This window comes from Larus michahellis, chromosome 1 (assembly GCF_964199755.1).
Source record: "Larus michahellis chromosome 1, bLarMic1.1, whole genome shotgun sequence".
NCBI classification, from domain to species: Eukaryota; Metazoa; Chordata; class Aves; order Charadriiformes; family Laridae; genus Larus; species Larus michahellis.
The window spans coordinates 148,520,590-148,543,868 of record NC_133896.1 but is presented as its reverse complement, the minus strand read 5'-3'; the positions used below and the strand labels follow the sequence as shown (position 1 = coordinate 148,543,868).

General features: G+C 41.5%; 1 protein-coding gene across 6 annotated transcripts in view; it reads left to right on the top strand.

Annotated features, from left to right (window-relative positions):
• JADE3 (jade family PHD finger 3) overlaps window positions 1-23,279 on the top strand; it is a 70,659-nt gene that overhangs the window by 15,763 nt on the left and 31,617 nt on the right. For 3 of the 6 annotated variants that reach the window (XM_074607905.1, XM_074607912.1, XM_074607917.1), the window contains exons 2-3: window positions 20,430-20,489; window positions 21,633-21,715. In XM_074607905.1, coding sequence (XP_074464006.1) covers window positions 20,441-20,489; window positions 21,633-21,715 — 132 coding nt within the window. In that variant the 5' untranslated portion in view covers window positions 20,430-20,440. Of the gene's footprint in view, window positions 1-35; window positions 604-875; window positions 963-3,650; window positions 3,704-20,429; window positions 20,490-21,632; window positions 21,716-23,279 lie in introns of those variants that run through there. The other 3 variants (XM_074607897.1, XM_074607880.1, XM_074607888.1) reach the window with 2 other exon arrangements.

Sequence of the window (23,279 nt, the reverse complement as noted above, 5' to 3'; positions counted from 1 at the left end):
AAGGGTTCAGCTGGAAGACTTGGCCCAGGTTTGGGCATCACAACCTCATAGTGAATTTGTGAGCCAGCCCTAGAAGGGGTGGTGGGGAGCAGCAACTTAGAAGGATGAGAAATGTGGAAAATGTGGCCTGTGAACAGAGGGTGAAAGAACTGGGTTGTATTTAGCCTGCAGAAAAGACTAGGGTGTACTAACAAAAGAGTTAAGCATAGTGTTCAAACATGATGTTAACTCTGTAAAGAAAAAAGAGGTAATCTCTTCAGGGTCTGGTGCAGAGGGAGATCTGATCCATGTCGAGGGAGTGTGTGCTTTAAGCACCGGGACAAGCTTTCTGGCAGCAAGAGTCGGGCAGAGCAGAAGGGGCTTGCCTGGAGAGGCCGCGGAGCCTCCTTTATGCCCAGTCTGAGCTCTTGGTCCTATCTTGGTGCCCTTTTCCAGGACCCTGGCAGATCTCTTTTTCTGCGACTGTCTCTTTCTTTTTTTTGGTCTTTTTTCTTTTTTTTTTTTTTTTGAAAATGGCAGTGCAGCGTGTGGGACGGTTAAGGAGAGAAGCACGAAGTACTGTTTTCAGCCAGCACAATTCTTGTTTTGGAGGCTCGGCTGGTGGTAAGTACTACAGTAAATAACAGGGGGAATGATAGTATAACAGTAGTGATAACTGCAAAAATAGGTCTTTGTTCCAAATGGCTTTCTGTTGTTAAAAGTTGTATTTTAAGAAATAAATCTTCCTGATGCTTTTTCCCCTGGTGATGCTTAGTTTCCAGGCAGTATTTATGAAAAGCTACTGTGCATTTCTAAGTTTTGCTTTCTGTGTCTACGTTTTGCTTTAGTTCCTATAACTTTTTTCTTTTTTGCTTTTCTGTTTCTGTGTGCCACAGTTTCTGTTCCTGCCCTGTTGCTTTTTTCAAATGCACCCGGGGAGTAGAAATGCAGAGTCTGTTGGCACAGTGTGTGCGGAGAGGAGGGTGAGCATCTCTTGTGTGTTTGTTACCCCCGCTCTTGAACTTGCTGCTGACAGGGGAAGTTGGGGAGTTGGCACTCTTCCAGACCAGGGAGCACTCCTCTGATTTTCTTATTTTTTTTTTTAACCTACTGACGAAGAACCCCCTGCTCATTAATTTGAGGTGACTTAATTTAATGTTTCTGAATCAGTATGTTACGACTGACTTTGAGGGGAAAAAAAAAAGAAAAAAAAAAAGAGGGGAGTGGTATTTTGGGGTGTCAGCTGTATCTTTCATGCTATTTTGTATATTTTTTTTACATAGTTGTGAAATAAGTAAAGTTGGGAGGGAAGATTATGCCTGTGTAGCGTAAGGGTTAGAGAAAGAAAAGATTTTTTTAGTTGAACCTTTTGGTATTTGAGAGTTCATCTTGGCATTTAGCTGAGCAAACAAATGTGTTTTTAATGAAGAGTTCAAAAATACATTAGTTTTGTGGTTCAGCTGGGAGGCAAAAGCTGTGGTTTTGTTCACACTTAAAAGTTGTAGGCTGTGCTGCATTTTAATGATGCCATTTGAGTTGCCCTGACACTTTGTGTTTCTATGGAAAACTTTACATTAAAGGGGTTCAGTTGGGACACTAGAGGATTATCCCATAATGAAACATCTCATAAGAAAAATTTGTTTGAAAAATTGATCCAGCCGTTTATTCATTATTTTACTTTGTCTCTTCCCTTGCCTTTCCTCCCCCCAGTGCATTTTATGGGTGAGGCTTTCGGCATTTCTTCGCCGGAGGGTGGAGGCGGCGTCGGTACCAGGGTTTTGCGGCAGAGCAGCCAGTGGGCTTTTAAAGCGAGTCCCTCCAGTCAGCCCCACTCACTGCGTGTTGTCTGGGCACACCGTGTTTCTGCTGCGCACCAGCTGGGTCCCTCGGGATGGAGACTGGAAGCTCCCATCGATGCTTGTGCCAAGTGCGCTCCGTCTCCTGCTGATGGGCCCTGTGGATCGCTTCAGGCTATCTGTGTAGTGGCAGCAACGGCAGCAGGCTGTGTCTGCTTATCTCAAGTTAGAAACCCAACCCACGTAGTGTGATTCATGTTTTGGCGACCTTGGCTGTGGTACTGCTTTGATCTACAGATCTTCTCGCGTTGCTCAAAATTAATTGCTTAATGTGGGGTATAGCCAGAGATTGTCAAGGAGATGGGAAGAGGAAACTGGGACGATTTGGAGAAAAAAAACAAAACACCAGGCAAGAAAAACCCCAACCAACCAAACAAAAAAACCCAAACCAAAAAAACGCAACAAACAAACAAAAAAATTCCCAAAACACAAATGCAAAACCCCCAAAGATGAAGCCTTAAATCAAAGAAAATTAACACCACCAAAACTTCAAAATTTTTTAAGGTCAACGTACAAGAGCTATAAAATATTGTGCGTTCCCCTTCTCTGCCCCACCCCCCTGCCCCTCCACCCCCCAGATTGTAAGGAAACTTCTTCCTTTGATGCCACAGCCGAAGTTGAGCAACAATAGTTCTTAAGTAATAGGATCTGTGCCACTCCTCAGTGGATGGGTGGTGTGGTATCCTTTTCTTGTACTGCAGATGGGTGGAGAAGCAGAAATGTTACAGCGTGGTGCTGACACTTTGGCCATAAACTGCCTTATTTCAGTTAGAAACACATTGCTATCCCCCCCTTCCCCCATTTTATTCTTTTTCTTCTGGCAGGGTATGCAGTTATCGGTTCCTTGGTTTTTACTTGAATTTCTGCTCTCTAATACTTTGTTCCCCAGCTCGTAGCTGTTTTTGTTAGCTTTTCACTCTGAGGCATGGGGTGGACTGCGTGCCAAGACAGACCCTAGTCTAACCGCTGACATCTCCAAGGAGTGCTGCAACTAATCTGTTGGGTGTAACGACTTTAATGCTTTTGCCATGGCCATTACAATAGGATGCAAAACATACATGTGCATGATCCTGCAGGAGGGGAATGCAGGCAGTTGGTGGAGGGGAAAATTCCTTCTATTCCCATACTTAATATTGCTCAAGGCTCAGGACTAGATTAAAAAGGGTGAGTAAGCAGAATGTCTGCCAACGAAGCTGAGCTATCCGGGATTGTCAAGGAGAGGTCTGAAGGAATGTTTTGAGGAATTAAGGCAGGAGCCACACAGAGCCTTTCCCTCTATACTTATTTTTTTATTTGCCCTCCTATGAATCTATAAGCTTGGTGCTTGGTTCACAGAAGACCCTCTAGAAGGAAGAAAGCATCAGTGTGTTTGGAGAAGTCAGTCCCTTAAGTCAGCTGAATAATCGTGCAGATACGTGAACGTTTTGTTTTGTATTCCCAAAACAGGACAGAGCATATACTAACTAAAGTTTTGTTTTGTTGGTATTGATAAGTTGGTTCCCATTCATGGTAAGAGGATGGCAAAGTCGACTTTGAGATTATTTTTATGAATTTACTTTTAATCTCGTAGTACTTTGTGTATTTATACTGCAGATACATATATGTGTACATACAGCTGATGCGTTTCGGTTTTGTCTATGTTAAGCAAGAATTACATATTTTAAGGCTTTATATTATGGATGTATCATTTTCTTGGGAAAATTGCAATAAAAATATAACATACCCTTCACTTACTTGCCAAAAATTAAATTGTATCTCAAACGTGAAATCCCTGATGCCATTCCTACCTAAATAGCACTCCTTTCATTTTTTTAGGAGCTTGTGATGTCATCAGCTGAAGCGAAAACATCTACCTCATGACCTGGCATGTAAGTGAAGGAGGAACTGATACTTAAAATTAAAAAAAAAAAAAAGTAAATGTGTGTGTTGGTGTTTACAATGTGTAAATTGAACCTATATACCTTCAGAATTCAAGTATCACCTTTTAAATGAAAGCTTTGTGGATTTTAAAGGAATATAAAGCCTTTTAAAGGAGAGGAAGTCATAAAAGAAGCTGTTAACAATGAGGTTCCAGCCTGCAGAACTCCTTGTAATAATTTCAGTTAAAATCTATCTTGATGTACCCCATAATGCTTGGAAGGCTGGTAGGCATAGATGGAATAATTCTATCTTCCTGCAACATTTACGTGTGCTGCTTCTGCTCTTTTTATTCTGTGCTGCTTTTCTGGATACAAATTTTGATAGTTGTGATGAATACATACTGTACATGGAGATACCCTTACTAAAATTAAAAACTGATTGTGCACAAGATTTAGCTTCTTTTACGTACTTAGATACTTCACAGTAAACTTTTGCAGTTTTGTGGCACTTCTATTTTTTTTTTTTCCCCCTTAAGTAAGCAAAAATATTTCAATCTCTGCAGAGGCATTTTCAGAGATTTTTTTTGTCCGCCTGCTCTCTGCTTTTCTTTTATGTGGTTTAAAGGATTAAAGTGCAGTCATTGCTTTGAGGGGCTGATGTCAGCAGTGAGCTGGGTATTCCTAATTAGTGCCAACACCTGTACCTCATTATGAAGCCTTGTTGAAGCTGTCCAGTGAACCGAGGTAGCTGGTCTCTGTTGCATGTCTCTAATGTGATTATAAAGCCCTCTCCTGATGCAAGTTTTGTTACTTATTCAACTTTTGGACTGATGTGGAAAGTGAAGCTAAGCTGTGCCACTTGGCTGGCTACCAAAGATCATAAGGAGTGGCAAAGAGAAGGGATGCAGTCATCTCAATTTCAAGACCTCTAGTTCAAAGCTTGCTTTGACTGTTTAAATAAAATAAAATAAAAAAAAAAAAAGAAAAAAGGGGGGAGAGTGTTTTTTCTAGTTTTCAGTGTCAGATACTCTGGATTTAGAGACTACATCTACAGACGCCAGCTGGGCTCTGAATATCTGAGTGCAGTTTCTATTGTGCATAACCTGTTGATTTTCTGCAAATAGAGCTTTGGCCTTGACTACTCTTGCACCATCCCTTTGTCTTCAAGGGGTCAGGGCTTGGCAATTCTTTCCTACACAAAACCAGCATTGGTCTCTCTTCCCACCTGATTCTGTACTGTTAGCAGGGCTACAATGCAATGTGGTTTTGCGGCAGTTGGGAAACACGACCTCAGAAAGATTTGACTAAAAAAAATTTATGGTTCAGAAGAGATGCATTGTTATCATGTTTGGGCTGTACAGGCAAAAGTTTAAGCACGACTTACTTTTCTCTAAGCAGTTTAAGTAGGTTTTTAAGAGTTTAGCTTACAGAATTCAAGCATGCAGCAACACAATGCTGGCTGCAGGTTTTGGGTTATTTCCCCGTGAGTAAGGAGAGAGACAGAATAACTTCAGATGTGTATCTTGGAAGGGTTTGAGATAATAAACCTATAAGAATTCACATGAGAACACCATGCTAGTTATCCAGATTTGGAAAAATGGAAGGAAATGGAAGTGTAGTGGATTCTTAAACCTCAGATGTAGAATTGAAAGTCTAGTTGTTAAAGGGATTGAACCTCTGCAGAGTAGAAGCCTTGGAAGAAAAAAAAAAAAAAAGAGGAATAATTAAATAGCCAGAAACTTTTGGTGTTTTTCTGTATTAAATATCTGTCTGCTTTCTAACACTGTCACTTCCAAGAATGTCTTACTGGTCAGCTTCAGGAAAGCTATAATTCAAGTCATTCCTGCTCTGTAAAAGTGCTAACCATCAAGCTATTATATATTCTGATTTTGGATACTTTAAAAGGTTTTGGGTCTTGAGAAATTCTCACAGACTGGTTTTGTGGTGGGGTTTTGGTGTTTTAGGTTTGGTTTTGTTTTGCTTTTAATTTCCTTAGCTTAAAGTTGATCTAGACATTTTTAAGTCCTTGCAGCATGTTCTCTTAGCTTTGTGCAAGCTTCACTGCAATCCTAGAAAATGGAATACAGCATTTGTTTGCAGCTATATATGATGGTAGATATTCATGTTAGATTTAGACATGACTTACAGGAGTTGGGGATAGATATAAATAGGTGCATCTCTGCTACTTTGTGGCAGATACTAAAAATGACAAGAAAAAAAAGACAGTGTAACAGATTTCAAAGCAGTTGTTTTTGTAAAACAGTTCCTTAATAGTTATATGAAACTCAAGGAGGTTTCACCAGTGAATTTAACGATGCTAAATGGTGATTTTTAAGAGCAAAGTGTTTTATGTATAGAAAGCTTACCTGTGCCCCCAGAGGCAGTAAGCTAAGGCAGAGACTGCTCTTTCCTTTGCACAGATTTGTGAGGTGCAGCAGTAGTTTTTATATATGTATATATGTGTGTGTGTGTGCATGTGCACACGCACACATCCATTTCAGATTGTTTCAGGATGTTTTTTGTTTCTTCTTTCATTCTTTCGAGTTCTCCAAAAGAAAATCCTGAATGGATAGTGCCCTAAGGTGCATGTAGGCTATATTTACACAGCATGTTTATTTAATCTGTCTTTAAAAAAAAAAAAAGGCAATGACTAACACACTGGGAATGATCTAATTTTTGACTTAATTTTGACCAAAATAACTCTCTACAGTGAAGAGCGATTAACAAACTCTTCAGGTCAACAGTATGTCAACTGTCAGAGTCTCTGGTTATTGTGCTCATCATAAGCAGAATCTTGTCTGATAAACATGCTCATTTCGGTATTTACCATGGCCCTGTAGACCACCTATCTCATCTTTAGTCCACAGAGGTCAGGTTGGAAACTGATACATTAAAAAAAATAAGATTAAATCCATCATGTAGAGGTGAATTATTATGAGTGAGTCTGGTTTCAGATGAGTTCTCTTCCTGAATTGGGCTAATTACTGCCTCTGATAATGGTCAACAGTGGACACTTAGGGAAAGAAAGCATTATAAAGCTCATGTAGACTCTGTTTCTTGTAAAACTTTGACTTTGGGATTTCCGGCAGATTGACATGACACATTGTGTTTAATAGCCCTTGTCCTCTATTTGCCTAATTCTCTTCAATCTGTTTATTTTGCAACCCCTGCAACATCCCGTAGCATTGAGTTTCTCTAAGTAATTCTGTACAAAATGACCTTTTTTTTTCCTGTTGTCTTAATGACTCTCCTCTGAAGTTTGTTCAATAACTTTGTGTGTCCTTCGTCTTCTGGGCCATGAGGAACAGTGAGTAGTCTCTTCGTGCTGTTCACTTTCTTTATCTCTTGTGGCAGATTTCTCCTATTCTGCATCCTCCTTTCTCAGATGGATAGTCTCAGTCTGTTTAATCTCTAAAGCCACGGCACCCTCCCCTTACAGCTGTAGTTGGAGGTTCACCACTTTTTCTCCAGTGGGTGCTGGAGGGAGGTAGAAGACGCTCCCTTGCTTTTAGCCCACATTAGAGTGACCTAGTAGTGTTGCTTATCCGTAAAGCTTTATCCATGTGGCTCAGCGGGTGTAGCAGATGAAACCAGACAGGCTTATATCAGTGCTTGTCGATGCTGCTCTTGGACCTTGGACAGGAGGACGCATCTCTTGTATCAACATGCAGCTCTCCGCAGTGTTCTCCTCGTAAAATAGTTTCTGCTACAGCTGATTTCAGAATGCCCAAGGACCCCATTTTTAAAGGCACTCAATTAATGTGTGTGTTTTCGTCTTAAGACCTTTCAGAAACATCCTGCAGGCACTGTGGCGTGGCTGTGCGTGTATTAACTGGGAGCCGTAGTTGGTGTTGCAGTAGGCAGCAGCACTCAGCCTCCCTGTCAGGGATGTCCAAGGGAGCGGGTGGACCATGCCTGAGCTGCTCCCGGCTCATGCCTGGTCGCTTTTGCTGTTTGCAGGGATGGGGAAGTAGATAGTGGAAGAGGGGTCTCAGGTGGCTTTATTCTGCCACAATCCGAGCACAGGTTCGGTTGTGCCTTCTCAGTTGCAGAGCCCCTGGTAACCTGTACAGCTGCAGCCTGCCCCGTGCCCTGCAGCTGGGCGGGGGAAGAGCCTGCAGAGCAGGACGGTTCTTTACAGGTTTATAGAAACCTCCTCGACCAACTGGAGTTGCATATACAAAACATATGGACTGTGCAAGTTTCGCATTCCATCGCAGAGTTTTGAGAGTGACTGGGCTATAAAGGTGCACCTGATAGGGCAGATCCTAATTATTCCAGGTTTTTGTTGGGTTTTGCCCCCCCATTTGTTCTGTTTGTTCAGTTTTATAGTTGCATTTTTAGTTGTAACCTCTCCTTTTCTCTCCCTGTTTCTCAGCACAGATCTTATTACTGCTCATGACAGCATGGGATTCAGGTGCAGCAACTGCAGCGTGTTGGGGGCTCTTGCCTATAAGTAAAGATGTGGTGAAACACCTCCCTACTTCCGCGGGTTGTAGGCATTTCCAGTCATCCCAGTACAGGAGTGGAGAGTGGGCAAAGGGACCTGCTTTGGCATCAGATTCATTATCTCATAGCCCCACAGCTTTGGAAGGTCAGTTGTGATAGTTCCTTATCCTCGTAGGATGGAAAGGATAGTACTTTCCTGTACTTTCTGACTCCACCTATTCCAGCACCAGTGCTCTTTGTGATCCACCCTGTGGGGCGGCACCTTTTCTCCTGTGCCAAAAAAAGCCACCTCTATCCACTCAGCTTTAGCGCAGTTCCTTTCCACTAGGAACAGTAGAAGGGTGGTGCTCTAGTCTTACTCATTTTGATCTTGTTTATTTCATCAATGTGGAGGAAGAGCAAGGAGGAATTAAGAGGAGTGTTAATGGTCAGTCCTGATCACTGCGTCCCCTCATTCAAAAAGTGTAAAAGTACTTCGGCCTCAGCTTCGCTGTTTGATGACAACAAACACTGTTTGATTTCTTTTTTTTTTTTTTTTTTTTTTAACAAACACCTCCTGACTGCTTTCTCAAACAAGATGTGGCATTGGGCAGCTACAATCATCCTTTGGTCTCCCTTTCCAGGGAGGCATCAGCCCCAGTGGGCAAGTTTGCTATTTATTTTGTGATTGCCGCACCTTGCGTTATGAGAGGAAAAAATCGTAATTTTTCTTTTTGTCCTTGCTCCGTACATAAAAACGGACAAACATCAGTTGGTCACAGTATCTCTTTCATGGTGTCTTCTCCCACCTCCATTTGGTGATTTAGAGAAGTCTGGAATGGTATTTATGTTTTTATAAATCTGTTTTAAATCTGCCTCACTAAAAGACCCCTCACAGTGTCTTTGGTGTGTCATATGTTACATATTGTAGCACATAACGTTAAATTGATTAGCTGGCCATTAAAATTAAGTTAAATTCATTAGTTATTAAGACAAATTTTGTTGTCTTTTTAAAAAGTTTTTTTTTTAATTAAAAAGTAGTGCTTTAAAAAATCTTCTAGTAAATTTTTGCTCATGTTTTCACATAGAGAACTAAAGTAGTAGTGCAACTGCCCATAAATGTGTCTTGTGTGAAATGCTAGAAAGTATAGTAGGATGTCAGTATTCAACCAATGATTTGGAATATTCCAAATATTTCGAGTTCTGGCTGTGACAGTACATTCCTTTTAATTGTTCCTATCTAATGATCCCCTCAGTCCCTTTTTTTTACCTGAGGAAAACTTTAGCATCCAGATTGTTCATTTGCAACTTGTAAATGAGAAACACTTCTTGTCAGATGAGAAAAGAAATAATCAACTTAATGTTTCCTAATAGGGAAATATTTGTGTTCTTGCTTTCTCTTATCCTTTGAGTAGAATATAAAGATGCAGCTTGATGTTTTCTGCCTTTTGCAATCCTTTAGGTTTTGTTAGTGATGCAAAACTTTGTAGCAAAGCGGTTACCCTCTTCAAAGCATTATAAGCACGAAATAAATGAGTCAAAACAGATAAAATATTTAATGCAGGCTGCTGTTGATTCTTTTATTATTTGAGGTTTAGAAAAAACAAAACAAGAACAGTGAAACCTACTTTATTTATTAGCAAGTACAAAAAAATTAACTGATTATTTTAAGCAAGTATCTTGCAGGTTACGAGAACTGTTGCCTATGCTGTTAATAGGAAAGTTGTTTGTCTTAATCCCAAATAATGCATATGTTTCTAGATCCTTCCTTCTTTGATAATACTTCCTGCCTGTGTTCCTACGTGTGATCCTAGTTCCTTACCTGTGTTTTGTCATGAAAGCATGCTTTAGTACAGCTGGAGGGCAGAGAAAAACAGATCCAAGTGGACAGCATCAGACAGATAGGGAAAAGTGGCAGCTTCACTTGAACTAGTGTAATACTCATTGTTGCCTAATTTTCAATTAAGTAGTGACACTTGTGTGGGGTGGGTTTTTGTGTGTGTGTGTTTTTTTTTTTTTTTTTTTATTCCCTCCCCTTGCTGTGGTGCAGTTTCGTTGCTGTACAACAGCATGGCAATACTTAGTGACTTAGGGCATCGCAGGCGTTTTTCTTCTGTTCGACCCCATCGGCAGGAAGGGCAGCGAGTGGCGAGGGTGCGGGATATGCGCTTGGGAGACCTGGATGCCGCTGCCTGCTCTGCTGTGCCGGAGGCTCCCCGCGTGATGTATGGCTGCTCTGCGCCGCAGCTCCTGAAATGTCAGGGCTTGCAGTGCTGGCTGGCTTCACACAAGCTTATCGTGAGGGTAGATACGGTAAAGCCTGCAAAAACACTTAGAGCCAAGGTAACGTGAATCATACCGGTTCTTAAAATAGAAAGCCGGGCTAAATGCTCTCTGAGGTTTTTCTGCTCAGTCATATTGGTGAAGCCTGTGCGTGCTGCTCCTGTTTCTCGCCTGTGACTGCAGTCTCCTTGCAGATAGGGAGCACGTGGCCGCCTTCAGGTGTCGAACCCCTCGGGGGAGCTCCCGGGCAGCCAGCTCCTTGTTTACCCAGCTTCGCACTGGGAGTGATGCCCTGGTACCCATCCATTTTTAGTAGTGCTACTTCCACACCAGTTGTTCATCAAAGTGGACGTTGTCCTTAGCTTCGCCTTTGTTGAGTAAGTACGCATGGGCTTTTGTGGGGTTTTCTTTTTTTTTCTTTTGCCCCTTGGTTATTCGTTGCCTTAGGTGTTAAATGTCAGGTATTAGTTTTCTTCTGAGGGAGCCCTGTAAAACAGACAACAGGAGATTGGTAACAGCATCTCCCCTGCTGAGTGCTCCTCGGGGCAGACAAACGCCTCGTGGCCAGGGTGGACGCTTCATTGCGACGCTTGGCGCATGTGTGTAGTTATCAGGCTGTACGCAAGCTAGCCCCTGCCTCCTGGGGGTTTTCCCCTGAAGGGATCAGTCAGCCACCGTGGAGTTGCCAGCAGCCTGACAAGAGGCGGTCTGTTTGTGCAGTGCTGGCCTGGGGAAGCGAGAGCTGTGATGGCTTCCCTCCGGCAACATGGCACTCCTCCCTGCCCTGTGGGCCTGGCGGCTGCCTCGGCCTCTGGCGTCGACCTGCTGCGGGGCAGCTGAGATCATGGCGCTCCATGGGCTGCCTGTGTGTTTAACGCTGCTGTGACTTTCCTGCTGGGAACTTGTTCCACCTTTCATCGCTCTGGGGGCTCCCCTTGGGAGGGCTGGGCCTGGGTGGAAATGGAGGGCCGGCGGGACGCCGTGCCCCATCAGCCATGCGCAGGCAGCCATGCCAAGCATGGTTCCCTCTCCTGAGGGCCCGGTTCCTTCATCTTAGCCTTTCTCCTGACTGGGAGCGATGGTGGGAGGTGGTCAAGGAGCCGAGAGGTGGGTGAGGAGCGTTCATGGCCCGGCAGGCACAGCTCAGGTGTGCGAGCGTGGCAATGCCAGGCAGCGCCAGGCTGGTTGTGGTTTCAGGGGAGGAAGTGCTTTTTTATTTTTTTCCTTCTCTTTTTGTGTTATTTTAAAAGCAGGCTTTTTGCTCAAACTCAATATGGTATTTTGAAGGAAATATTTTTTGTGTGTGTGTCCAAATCTTTACTGCTGCTTTAGGAAAACAATAGTTCTGTTAATAAAGAGCTGGTGTAAAAACAGTGTTGTGTTCAGGAGCGGAAAGTAATTAGGAAGACTGAAACAGAGAGGGGCAGAATAACGTACACATTGGTATATATTTGTTTGAATTAATGACAGGCTGATGTTGTTTATTTTTTTAAACTGACTCTGCCCAGATTGGTATTGTCTTCAGGATGCTAATGTTAAAGCCGCAGTGTTTAATGGGCAGCAATATTTCCATGTCAGCCTGGCCCACTGGGGTGCTCTGTGCACAGGCCAACACGTGCATCTTACTTCAAAGACAAAAATGAGGATGCTCGGTCACTGCTGGGTGCCGAGGAAGCACGGGGAAGAGAGCACAATTTTAATTTCTTTCTAGCCTCTTGGAGAGTATCTGTTAAGGTAACGGTGGTGCTGCATGTGTTGCTGGGGATGTGCTCTTCTGAGAAGGATTTCTTATTTTTAACAAGCTGCTTGGTGTGAGGCAACTTAGTGAAGGCCTTTGGAAATCTGTCCCCCCTACCCTTGCGGTGGTTTGACGCATGGATGCGGCACCAGAAATTAAAAGCTACACTTTTGTTTTCAAGGTAGGAAAGGCAGTTATACTTGGGACATGCTGTATTTTATTGTATTGTCAAAGCATGTTCTAAATGTGAAGTAGCATCACTTACACTCTTTTTATACTCACAAAGCAAAATGATGGGCATTAAGTGCTTTGCACTAGACCGAATGATGAATCATCGTCATAGAAGGGCATAGAAATGATGTCAGGGTTCCCTTTTGGCCCATAATCTGCAAATGCATGCAGGGCAGATTATATTTGGGGGTTTCTTCATTCTAGTTTTATCATCTATCAGCTGACTTCAAAATTTAACTATTTCAGGGGATAAGTCAGGCTGGAAACGATATTTTGGACTTCTCCTGCTCCGTGGCCGCCCCCCCCACCCCCCCCCATTTTTAAACCCATGATACACTTGTGGCAGCTGCCAAATTGCCCTATATAAAAAGGTAATGCATAACAGAGCTTGAGACTGTGTCTAGGTGCTATTGTACTTCATACGGACTCATGTTATTAGCCAGATTTCTGTAACATGCAGTTCCTTCCCTACTAAAATTATTTATTTAGCTAATGACAAAGGAATCGGCTGTAGCTGGTAGTACTGCCTCTAAAAACTGGCATATTCCTCCTTTGTTGAATTACAGATTATTATGTTAACCAAGGCTTAGTATGAAATAGTAACAAGAGAAGTTCTATTTTGTGGTAGGCCCAGTACAGTCTTCAGAGAATAATTCAAGAAGATTTTATTCTGGGGGTGAGGGGAGGGATAGAATGGGAGGGATAGAATGGATATGGTCACTTTGTTATGGAATTCTTGAGTAGGGTTTTTAAATTTATTTTTTTTTCTGGTTAGAGTGAAAGAAATAAACAGTATTCCTTTTTTTTTCTGAATTTCCTTTTCTGTGAATTGTTTAACCTTTCAAACCTTTTCAGTGCAGCATATATTGCTAACCCAAGTTCTGAGTGGGTGTTTTTCCCAGCTTATATAGCCTTTTTGTGAGATTGAATAGGATATTAAAAAATAATAATAAAAAACCTAAACACAAGTGATCTCTCTTCCTCTAGTTATTTGAAAGGTTGTGTTAACTCTACTCATATTTCGTAATTTCCCTGGCACTTGACTATGAAATTTGACCTATTTAAATGGTTTTACTGTACTACATTTCCTGGAGACCTTTCAAGATAATTTGCTTCCTAATCTAAATTTAACAGTTACATAAACCACATTTTGGAGACTTAGAAATTTCTACCTACTGCCTCTGCCTTTTTTTTTTGTAGACAAGCCAAATTGTAAAAATGTAAGTACAGAATTTTAATCGGAGATCTGCATGTAGCTTGTCATTTGGTTTACATACCTAGATGCTGTTTTTCTTTTTAATAGATAAAGTAGGTTGGTTTTTTTTTGTCCCACTTGAAAGTTCCCTTAGTGCTGTGACCAATTCCATTTTTGTCAGTCTATTTTAAAATGTGAGGAAATAGTATCTCACAGGTCTAGGATATATTTGTGTTATAGTTCCTTGAATTTCTTGGTTGCCTTTTCCTTCTGTATAGGTCTTAACAGGTACTGAGTAGCGTATGGATACGTTTAACCTTTCTCTGCAACATCTGAAGCCGGGAAGGACGGATTGCTGCTCCTTGGAGATACTGTTTTCTTCAGAAATCTTGACTGGATTTAAGGATTCATTTTGTATCACGCTTGTCACTGATGTCTTGTCTAATACGCTGTGCAAGTTCAGACTCTGAGAGATACTTCATCCTTTTATCTGCTAACTCTGTTACTCATGAACTATGCTGAGGGATGTGTCAGAACAAGAGGATAAACTTAAAGGTTTATTTGGTAAATTTAGTTGTTTACTCTGATGCAAACTGAAAAGAGAAAAATGTTTGTTGCTGTTTCTGCAGGTATTTGAAATGGGTTTTTGCTTTGACTGAGGCTCTGAAATTTTGTTAACTGTCTGCTGTTTACATATGCTGCTGTACTGATTTTTTTTTTTTTTGAGTAATGCATGGTAACTAGCTTTTCAGAAGTGGGAAGTACCTTAAGTCAGTGCAACATTGATTTTCCTTGGGGAGAGTGCAGAGTAGTGGTAGAGGCAAGTGGCTGTTTTCCTGTTCACTTCAGCAGTGCGGATAACTGTGACTAAGGAAAAAAGAGCAAACATAATTTAGAATCATTAATTAGAAAACATCTTGCCTAGATTTTTAGAAATATCAGTGTTATCCTTTAAGTCAGATTCTTGCATACGCTGGCTGATACATTGATTACTCTTAGCTTGGGATCCATGTTTAATTTCAGCTGGGTGAATGCAGGGTGGCTTTTTCCTGGCTTTCCTTGGGAGTGCTGGATCCGGCATCGGTTTTGGCTCCAGGGAGAATTCCCAACATGGGCAGTGGCATTCAGAAAGCTGGGGAAATACTGGCAGCGTGATGTTGCTGCCCGTGGCTGAAGAGGGTGAGGGTGTGTTTCCTGGGGTTATTTTTGGTTGAACACCCAAAGGGTTCAAGGCATCTTGATCTGTGTTTGGGTGTTTAGGTGATGTTAGGGAATGAGGCTGATTTCTCTTTTTTAAGTTGCAGTTCTTGCCTTAAGCTGTTGTGAGCAGATCGGGGATACGTATGCAGCCATGGCTTGGCAAGTCAGAGATGCAACAGGTGGAGAATATGGTTCAAATTCAGGAAACTGTCTGGTAATTGATATTAAAAATGACACCAGGAAATGTTCCATTGCCATAATTGCCTGGAGAGTTGAGTATCTTTTTGCTTGCAACATGGTGATTTCTTAATGTCACTCCTGTATTTTAATTTTCATTTAAAAGATCCCTGAAGGTGAGCATCTTCATACAAGTGATCAATGCACTGTTAGTCCTTCTGTGGATTTTTAAAAACAAAAGGCAAAAAAAGCTTTAGATTAAGGCATGTTATGTTCTTATTTTTAATGATCATTTTTAAGGTAATCTGTGCTTGACCATAAGGCTTGAGCACATTTTGAATCCACAGCCAAAGCACCCCTATCTACCTTTAAGGTGGTGAGAATCATTACTCGGTGACTGGGAAGCAGGATTTTCTTGGGGCTTTTTGGGGGGGTGGAGCCACTTATCTTTTTTGCTCTGCAACAATGTTTCAGTGTTGAGTTGCTTTATACTCCATGTTTTTCTTAGCTTGCACATTGGAACTGCTAGAAAGTTTAAACTTTCTAAACTGCTAAAACTTAGTTCTCAAAATTAAAAAAAAAATAATAATAAGTTCAGTGTGCACACTTGCAAAACGCCTGGATGAAGATAAAGGAAGTGGAAGGATGCTGATGGCTTTAGCTGCTCGCTATCCAGTGTTTCTGTCATGCTCTTAATGACGGCTCATCTTTTCTTGTATCTTTTTTTCTTTATAAGTAGCATTTATTTGAGGCTGTTTTCTAAATTTCTTTTTGAACTATTCTGTGGAAAAATGTGTTTCTTATCTGTTGTAAAAATTTACTATATTTTTCATTTTGTGTGTAAAACATAATACTATTTACTTGATTGTCTTTTGGTGTTGCCACATGCTGTTCATTATAACTGATACTGTGAGACACTGGCAATCTCATTAATTTCTCACCTTTTCGTTAAGTCTTGACACACACATTGAAATAAATTAATTGTTTTCCTTTATTCTAGTCTTTATTGTCACTATAGTTTTCAGGGGTGAAGTTAGAAAAGGGGTAAAGCTAGGATATATGAGAGACTCTACCCATTTCTGTGGGGTTTCTGTAAGTTTGCAGGTGATACCGAGTTGGGTGGGAGTGCTGATCTGCTTGAGGGTAGGAAGGCTCTACAGAGGGACCTGGACAGGCTGGATCGATGGGTTGAGGCCAATGGCATGAGGTTCAACAAGGCCAAATGCTGTGTCCTGCACTTGGGTCACAACAACCCCATGCAGCGCTACAGGCCTGGGGAAGAGTGGCTGGAAAGCTGCCTGGTGGAAAAAGACCTGGGGGTGTTGGTCAGCAGCAAACCGAATATGAGCCAGCAGTGTGCCCAGGTGGCTAAGATGGCAAACACCATCCTGGCTTGTACCAGAAATAGTGTGACCAGCAGGACTAGGGAAGTGATCATCCCCCTGTGTTCAGTTTTGGGCCCCTAACTACGAGAAAGACATTGAGGTGCTGGGGGATGTCCAAAGAATGGCAATGAAGCTCGTGAGGGGTCTGGAGAATAAGTCTTATGAGGAGCAGCTGAGGGACGGGGTTTGTTTAGCCTGGAGAAAAGGAGGCTGAGGTGAGACCTTATTGCTCTCTACAACTACCTGAAAGGAGGCTGTAGCGAGGTGGGGGTCGGTCTCTTCAATAGGACGAGAAGAAACGGCCTCAAGTTACGCCAAGGGAGGGTTTACACTGGATATTAGGGACAATTTCTTCACCGAAAGGATTATCCAGCATTGGAACAGGTTGCCTGGGGAAGTGGTTGAGTCACCATCCCTGGAGGTATTGAGAAGACTGGTAGGTGTGGTGCTGAGGGACATCGTTTAGTGGTAATTTGGCAATGTTAGGTTTATGGTTGGCCTCGAAGATCTTAAAGGCCTCTTCCAACCTAAATGATTCTATGATTTTTGGTTCTGGTTGTTTGGTTTGGATTTTTTGTATGTGTGGATTGCCCATTCTTTCTACATTCAGCCGTTGGGGAGTGGGGGGTGTGTGTGTATTTTTTTTAAATTTCTTCACAGTCTTTTGCAAGCGACAAAATATAAATGAGAAGGAAGAAGCAGGAATTGAGGCACGGGGTTGCTTTCAGCCTTACTCTGGACCATATCACTTGGATAATAGTATTGTTGTCTGAAGCAGAGGGATGAACTGGAGGGTGCCAGACCGCTTTGAGGAACTGGGCTGAAGCAGGGAAAGGCTGACATCGGTTTCCATGTTATAGGGACTGGCTTTGCATCTTCTTTCTTGCTGAACTGAGCGGCTGATGATCCTTCCATGTTCTGCAAAGACAGGCGAAGGAGTGAGGTGGGAGCTTTACCACAAAATGAGTGTTTGCTTCGGGATCCCTCTGTAATGGCTAAGGAGCAGAAGTGTTGTTAGTGACCCTTTCTGATGAGCCCTCGTGCTTTGGGGTGGAGGTGAGCTGGAAGTTGTGTTGCAGTCCCAGAGTACGCAAGGGTACAGCAAAGGAGTCTCCTGTTAAATACAGAAGTGAAGCCCCCTGCAGAGGTGGTCCTGTTGAATGATGCTGAGGCTGTTACTCCTGTATCATGTGGGGGCATACCGCAAACTTGTAGCGCGTTGGTCACTTTAATAACCTGTCTTACTGAACACAGCACACCTGTGATTTGTTGTAGCTCTGTGGGCTTTTATTCATTGTTGTTGTGGTTAATATTGCTGCAGAAAATCAGGCAGGAATCCAGCGTTATTACTATTTGGGGCTTTTACCCTGGGTGACTGCTTTTTCTGTTTCCGTCTGCTGTGATTGAGGTGTAAATCTCTTGCCTGAGCTGCTACAAACCCACTTCTCACAAACACAACTTTTAATATTTTTATTTTTTTTTTAGTTTGTGGTTTTTTGTTGTGTGGGTTTTTTTTTCTCCTATGGAGTTGCTGGCAGAGGTGTGCTTTCTACTCTGAAGTTTTTGTTACGCTTGGCGTCTCTGTGTCAGCTGTCTTTGAAGTAGACATCTCTCTGCTTTCCTCAGTTGCCCAGGCTGAAGTCCAGGCTTCCTGGGTGTTCCCTCCTGCAGTTGTCTCTCTCAACCTCGTGTTTGACCCTACTTTAATTGAATGTTCATGTTGTGCTCTGCAGATAGCAGTCTTTAGTACAGAGTTTAAAGGTTTTATTGCTGCGTGTTTATGTAGAAATATAAGAGATGAGAATAGCCTGTCATAAGCTTTCAGCACCTTTCAACAACTGCTCAAAAATTCATCTGAACATAAAAACAAAGCAAGCACTTGCATTTCTTGCTAAGAAATGGAAGTGAGGAATACTGCTCGGCATGCCTAGATGCATCTTTTTCAGCATCTCACAAGGTCTTGTAACATGTCTGGTGATCTGTAAGCCAGGGCTGTTTAGAACTGAAGACTGCCAGCAGAGAAGATACTGCCACGGGCAGAAACTGCTCCTTTTTATGGGGGTGCGTGTGTATGCTCTGGGGGGTTGGGTTCGGCTGCTGGAGTACAAGGTCTCAAATAGGCAATACCATTTCATTTGCTCTTGATTAAAAGTCCATGCCTTTAAACTTCATGAGTTGGCAAGATGAAAGTAGTTTTCTAGTCCTCCCCTCACTACCCAGCAGTTAACTTCAAGTCTGCTGCGTCCAAAACATGCACATAGACAAGCCCTTCTGGCCCAAGTGCCTTCTACCCGTCAAGCAGCTTTTGCCTAAGAGATTCATGGAAGTTTCTTCTTTTGACCAGTGTCTGCACAAGCCACCTTACATTGCTAGCTGGACGTGAAGTCCTGTGGTGTTCTGGCTATTTTGTTTTTGATGTAGCTCCTCTGTTGGAAACTGGTCTTTGTATACGGTGTAGCTGCCTTGCCTCCCCCAGGTTGCTTGAGCTATGAGAAAGTGAATTAATTCTTATGTAATGGAAGTTTATAGCTTGCTTACGTGATACAAATGACACCTTTTGATGTCCTGTCCTGTTGACCACTGTGTCCATCTGTTCTCCTCCAGGTTAAATACCTGACTCAGAAGTTCTATTTCTACCTGCTTGAAAACTGCACACATTTCAACTTGCAGGAGTGTGGGCAATGTCTTTTCATAACAGATAGGTCAAGAGGATTGTTTTAAACTTTGATAATTGTGTTTAGATTCAGTAAACTCAGTCTCTTAAATGTAAAGGCTGCTGAAAATTTCCACTAAACTAAACACTTGTGCTGCAAACAATTCAATTGCAATCTCTTCAAAGCCTTTGGACAGGCTTCTCTTACCTGGAAATCTTATTTATCCCGTGGTCTTTGGATAATCTCAAGACCCCTTGTACAGTAACTGACGTGGAGGGTTTATCAAATGGGATGTGTAGCTGTGATGCTTTTTTTAATGGCGTGTGGTTTTGGTTAAGAAATGAAGCTGCTTATGTTTCAGGTGTGGCCAAGTTGGCACTTCTAATAACTGCAGGCATTTCAGGTTCAGCTGTCTGTAACCTACTTGTGCCTGTCTTCTGCTTAAAAAAAAAAAAAGCAGAATCATTTCTTACTACTTTTCTTTTCTCTAATGATTTGCTCATTCAATCCATTAAAAAGATAGGGGTGATTTTCATTTACTGTTACTAATTGTAAACTGTTATTGTTTCTTATTTAACAAATGTAACAATGAATATTATAGAATGGCAGGACTTCCCAGAATGTATATGGATTTCTGTTGACGCTTGTTCAGGATATATAGATGATCACTATTTTGATTTTTCTTTTACTAAGTAGCGATGCAGAATTTTCTTCTTCCCCATTCTCTGTATGCATTACATGTTTGAAAATCAATTTCAAAAAGCTCAACGCCTTTTTCTAATGGAACTAGTGCAGCGCCACAGAAGTATTTCTCAGCAATACCCTTGATCGCTTCTCAAATTTCTGAAAACCACATTTCTTGTGAACTAAGTGGTGATCAGATGATTTGAATTAAATGGCATCAGTCACCATTTTCTGTGAATGTCCCTATTTAAAATCTGCCGTTTGTTTTGCGTGGATGCCTTGGATTTATTTGCCTGCCTTTTTTTTTTTTTTTTTTTTTAAGGTGAGTTATATTTCTAAATCCTTGCCTTGCTGTGCATCCACCTTATTTCCTGGCCTCCGCCCGTCTCTCAGCTAGCGACTGCCACCATGGCAACTCTTCCTCTGGCTGAACAGATGGGACATTGAGTCTCCTCCGAGAGCAGAGCGCCGCTCACGCCCTGCCGGGAATCAGCTGGCAGGTTGCACTCCTTTCTGCAAAATTTAAAGCAAGCTCTGCCCAGCGGAGGCATGCTGGTTTTGAGGGTGCTCAGTTTCACAAATAATACTTTAGTCCAATAATTGCCTGCAGAAATAAAACGGTAGTGGCTGAACTGGGATTATTTCTGTGCCTGAAAACTCTTCAGATGAGCTTTGCCTTTAGTGCGAAGAGCTTGGTGTCAGCCAGCAGCCGGTGATTTTCTGGTAGAATGGTTGCCATCAACTTTTTTTTTCTCTTTAGGATGCGTCAGGATGAAACGCCACAGGCATCTAAGCACCAGTGACAGTTCAGACAATGAGAGTAAGTAATACCTACTAGTTTTTCTTTGGTCTATCACCCCCTTGTGGTTTCCTTCTGTGGTTTGAGGGCAAACCGTTTCACCTCTTAAAATTAAAAAAAATTGTTTCTTGCTTGATTTCTTTTTGTGTTCTGTGGTCTTTGGTGTTCTGAATCCTGTTATGGGAGGAAAAAGAGGTGAAGGATCCTGTAAACGTGGGGGGAGTCTTGAGCTACTTAGAATTTGAAGAGAAACTTGTATGTGTTTCCCTTTCAGAGATGGGAAAAAGAAATCTGTAATTCAAGAGGAATTTTACTGTCTGGTGCCCTATTTTGTAATTTATTTTTTTTAAAGGGAGTCCTGTTGTCTCTTGTGCAGAGCCCCACATTTAAAATTACTGGGGGTGGCAAGGTATTTGAACATTGATATGTTAGAGTTATATATAAAATAGAGTTATAAGCAGTATATTGATTGATATGTTATGTTATACAGGTTCTTGATCTATTCCACTTTGGTCTGTTTTACAATTTAGTAAAGTTATATTTTTAATGTCCCTTGGCACACATCTGCCTGAGGTTGCATCTTCCCATTTTATCTGCAAAAAACCCTACTTGTATGGCAGGGTATTGTTTGTTTCTTATAAACCTGTGCCTATCTAATAACTATACATAATGATGATTCATTGTCATATTTGTTGCGAGTCATCAATGTATCCTGTACTGAAATAACATTTTGCCGGAAATATCTAGACATCACACTAAAATTTTTTGCATCTCTCATCAGCACGCTTTAGTATTATTGCTTTTTTGTTTGGGTTTTTTTTTTTTTTTTAGCACTTACAAACTCAGTCCTCAGTGTTGCTTCTCCTTCCACTTTGTTGGAAAGAAAACGAAGGAAAGTGATCTGGCTGCTTGCTTCTGTTTACTCATGCTTGTATTGGGCAGAGCAGAATGTACCCATAAACTCAATGTGGTTTTACAAAGAATGAGTGGAACAGGAGGAGCTGTGATCAAGCCTACAGACTGCCTAAGAGTGTTTTGCCCACGTCTTGTCAAGAAGTTATGATAATTCAAGAGATTGGAGTGCCTTGTGTTTTATGAAAAACTAAATCAGTTGAAATGATCTATAATGGTGCTTCTTATTTCTTTTTTTTTGTTTTTTAATAGGTCCTTCCACTTCCTTTTCTTCTTGTTCTAAGTACAGGAGCAAGTCAAAAACACCAGCAAATGAACAAAAGAAACCTGCTGAGGTAAGAATCAGGGTTAAAGATTGGTCACTGGTACTTTTTTGTCATGTAGTTTTCATGTTTCTAAGCCTTGAAATCGTGAGATTTGAACTAGCGCCAGTGAGTCCATTTGTCACCTGTCAAATTCTCTGTGAAACTGTTTTCCCCACTGTACGAGTATTATAGGAGCGCTTGTGTTTGATGTCCCAAAATGACTTGCAGCATTTGCAGACAGCAACATGTAGTTCTTTCTTCCCCTGAAATTTAGTCTCATTTTTGCAATTGAAAAAGCTGGGATGGCCTTATGATTTGAGAGCATGCCACAGAAAGAAGTGTTTCGTGTGTATGTGTATGGGAAGAATACTTTATTTCTGCTTTACGATAAAGAAGTGGGACACTGAAGTGGACAGGGTATGTATGAACAGTGCTTATTCATCTTTTGCCACTTTCTTACTCTTGGCTTTTTACCTTCAATAAAGATTTCTTTTACTCCACCACCCCTACCTGTTAGGACTTCTACACCTATCACCACTGTCACTGAATCTGTATTCACCAATTGAATAAATTGGCATTTATGCAGAAGCCAGTGCTCAAATCCATCCTACCAGCCATTCTCCTTCTTGGAGAGGATTTGTTGGCTGCCTTCTCCAGATTTGATGCTTGCTTTCTTAAGGGCTGAAGCCAGATAATAACTGCAGATGGGAGAAATATTTCCTGTAGATAATTCCCCTGACTTGCTATCGCATTGCCTCCTAATGAGTCCTTCAGCATGCTAGTATGACTGTTGATGCCTGAGGTTACTGAAAAAAAGACTGACAAAACCCACTTTGCTTCTCTAGAATTTAAAGCTGGGTTATGTCCCAGAAGTAATTTTGTGTAATATACCAGCAGCTTTTTACCTGCTTAGATAGTACTGCGAGAGGTTACATAAACCTCTAAAATGTGCAGCGAAAGCTATTCAGCAAACAGACTTCATGCTTCTCTTCTAAATGCTGCTAACTAGATGAATTTAGTTTGGTAAGAACATGGTGTTAGAGAATATGTCCTTTCTTTGGAAGCTTAATTTTTATCACAAGTTAATTGAAGAAAACTCATTGATTCATTTCCAAAAGAGAATCTTGGACAAATGTTTCAATAAAAACAAAATTGGCCAGAACTAGCTACGTAGTATTTTATTTACAGGCACCAAGAAGGTTAAGAAAAGACGACATTTTTTTTTACCTTTAAAATGTTCGTCTGAGGATTATGGTTCTGTAAGAATTTTAATCTTAAAACAGCTTGTGGCTACTGAGGTCTTGTACTTGTTGCTTATGTTTACCTATGCAGTAGTTTTGTTACTAGCCAAGTTGGGCAAATGGGAACCGAAATCCATACATTGCCAGGCTTGTTGCTGTTCCGATACACCTCAGTGCTAGTCCCTTACCAATCCCTTCTTTCTGCCCAGCCATCCAGCTTTCTTCTTGTATCTTTTCCTCTTAGGGATTGTCCTATTCCTGTTTTCGTTGCCTTTGCTCCGTGCTCTCTCTATGTGCCTGTGTACATTATAAACAGTAATTATGAAGATGTGGTCCGTGTATATAGCATACAA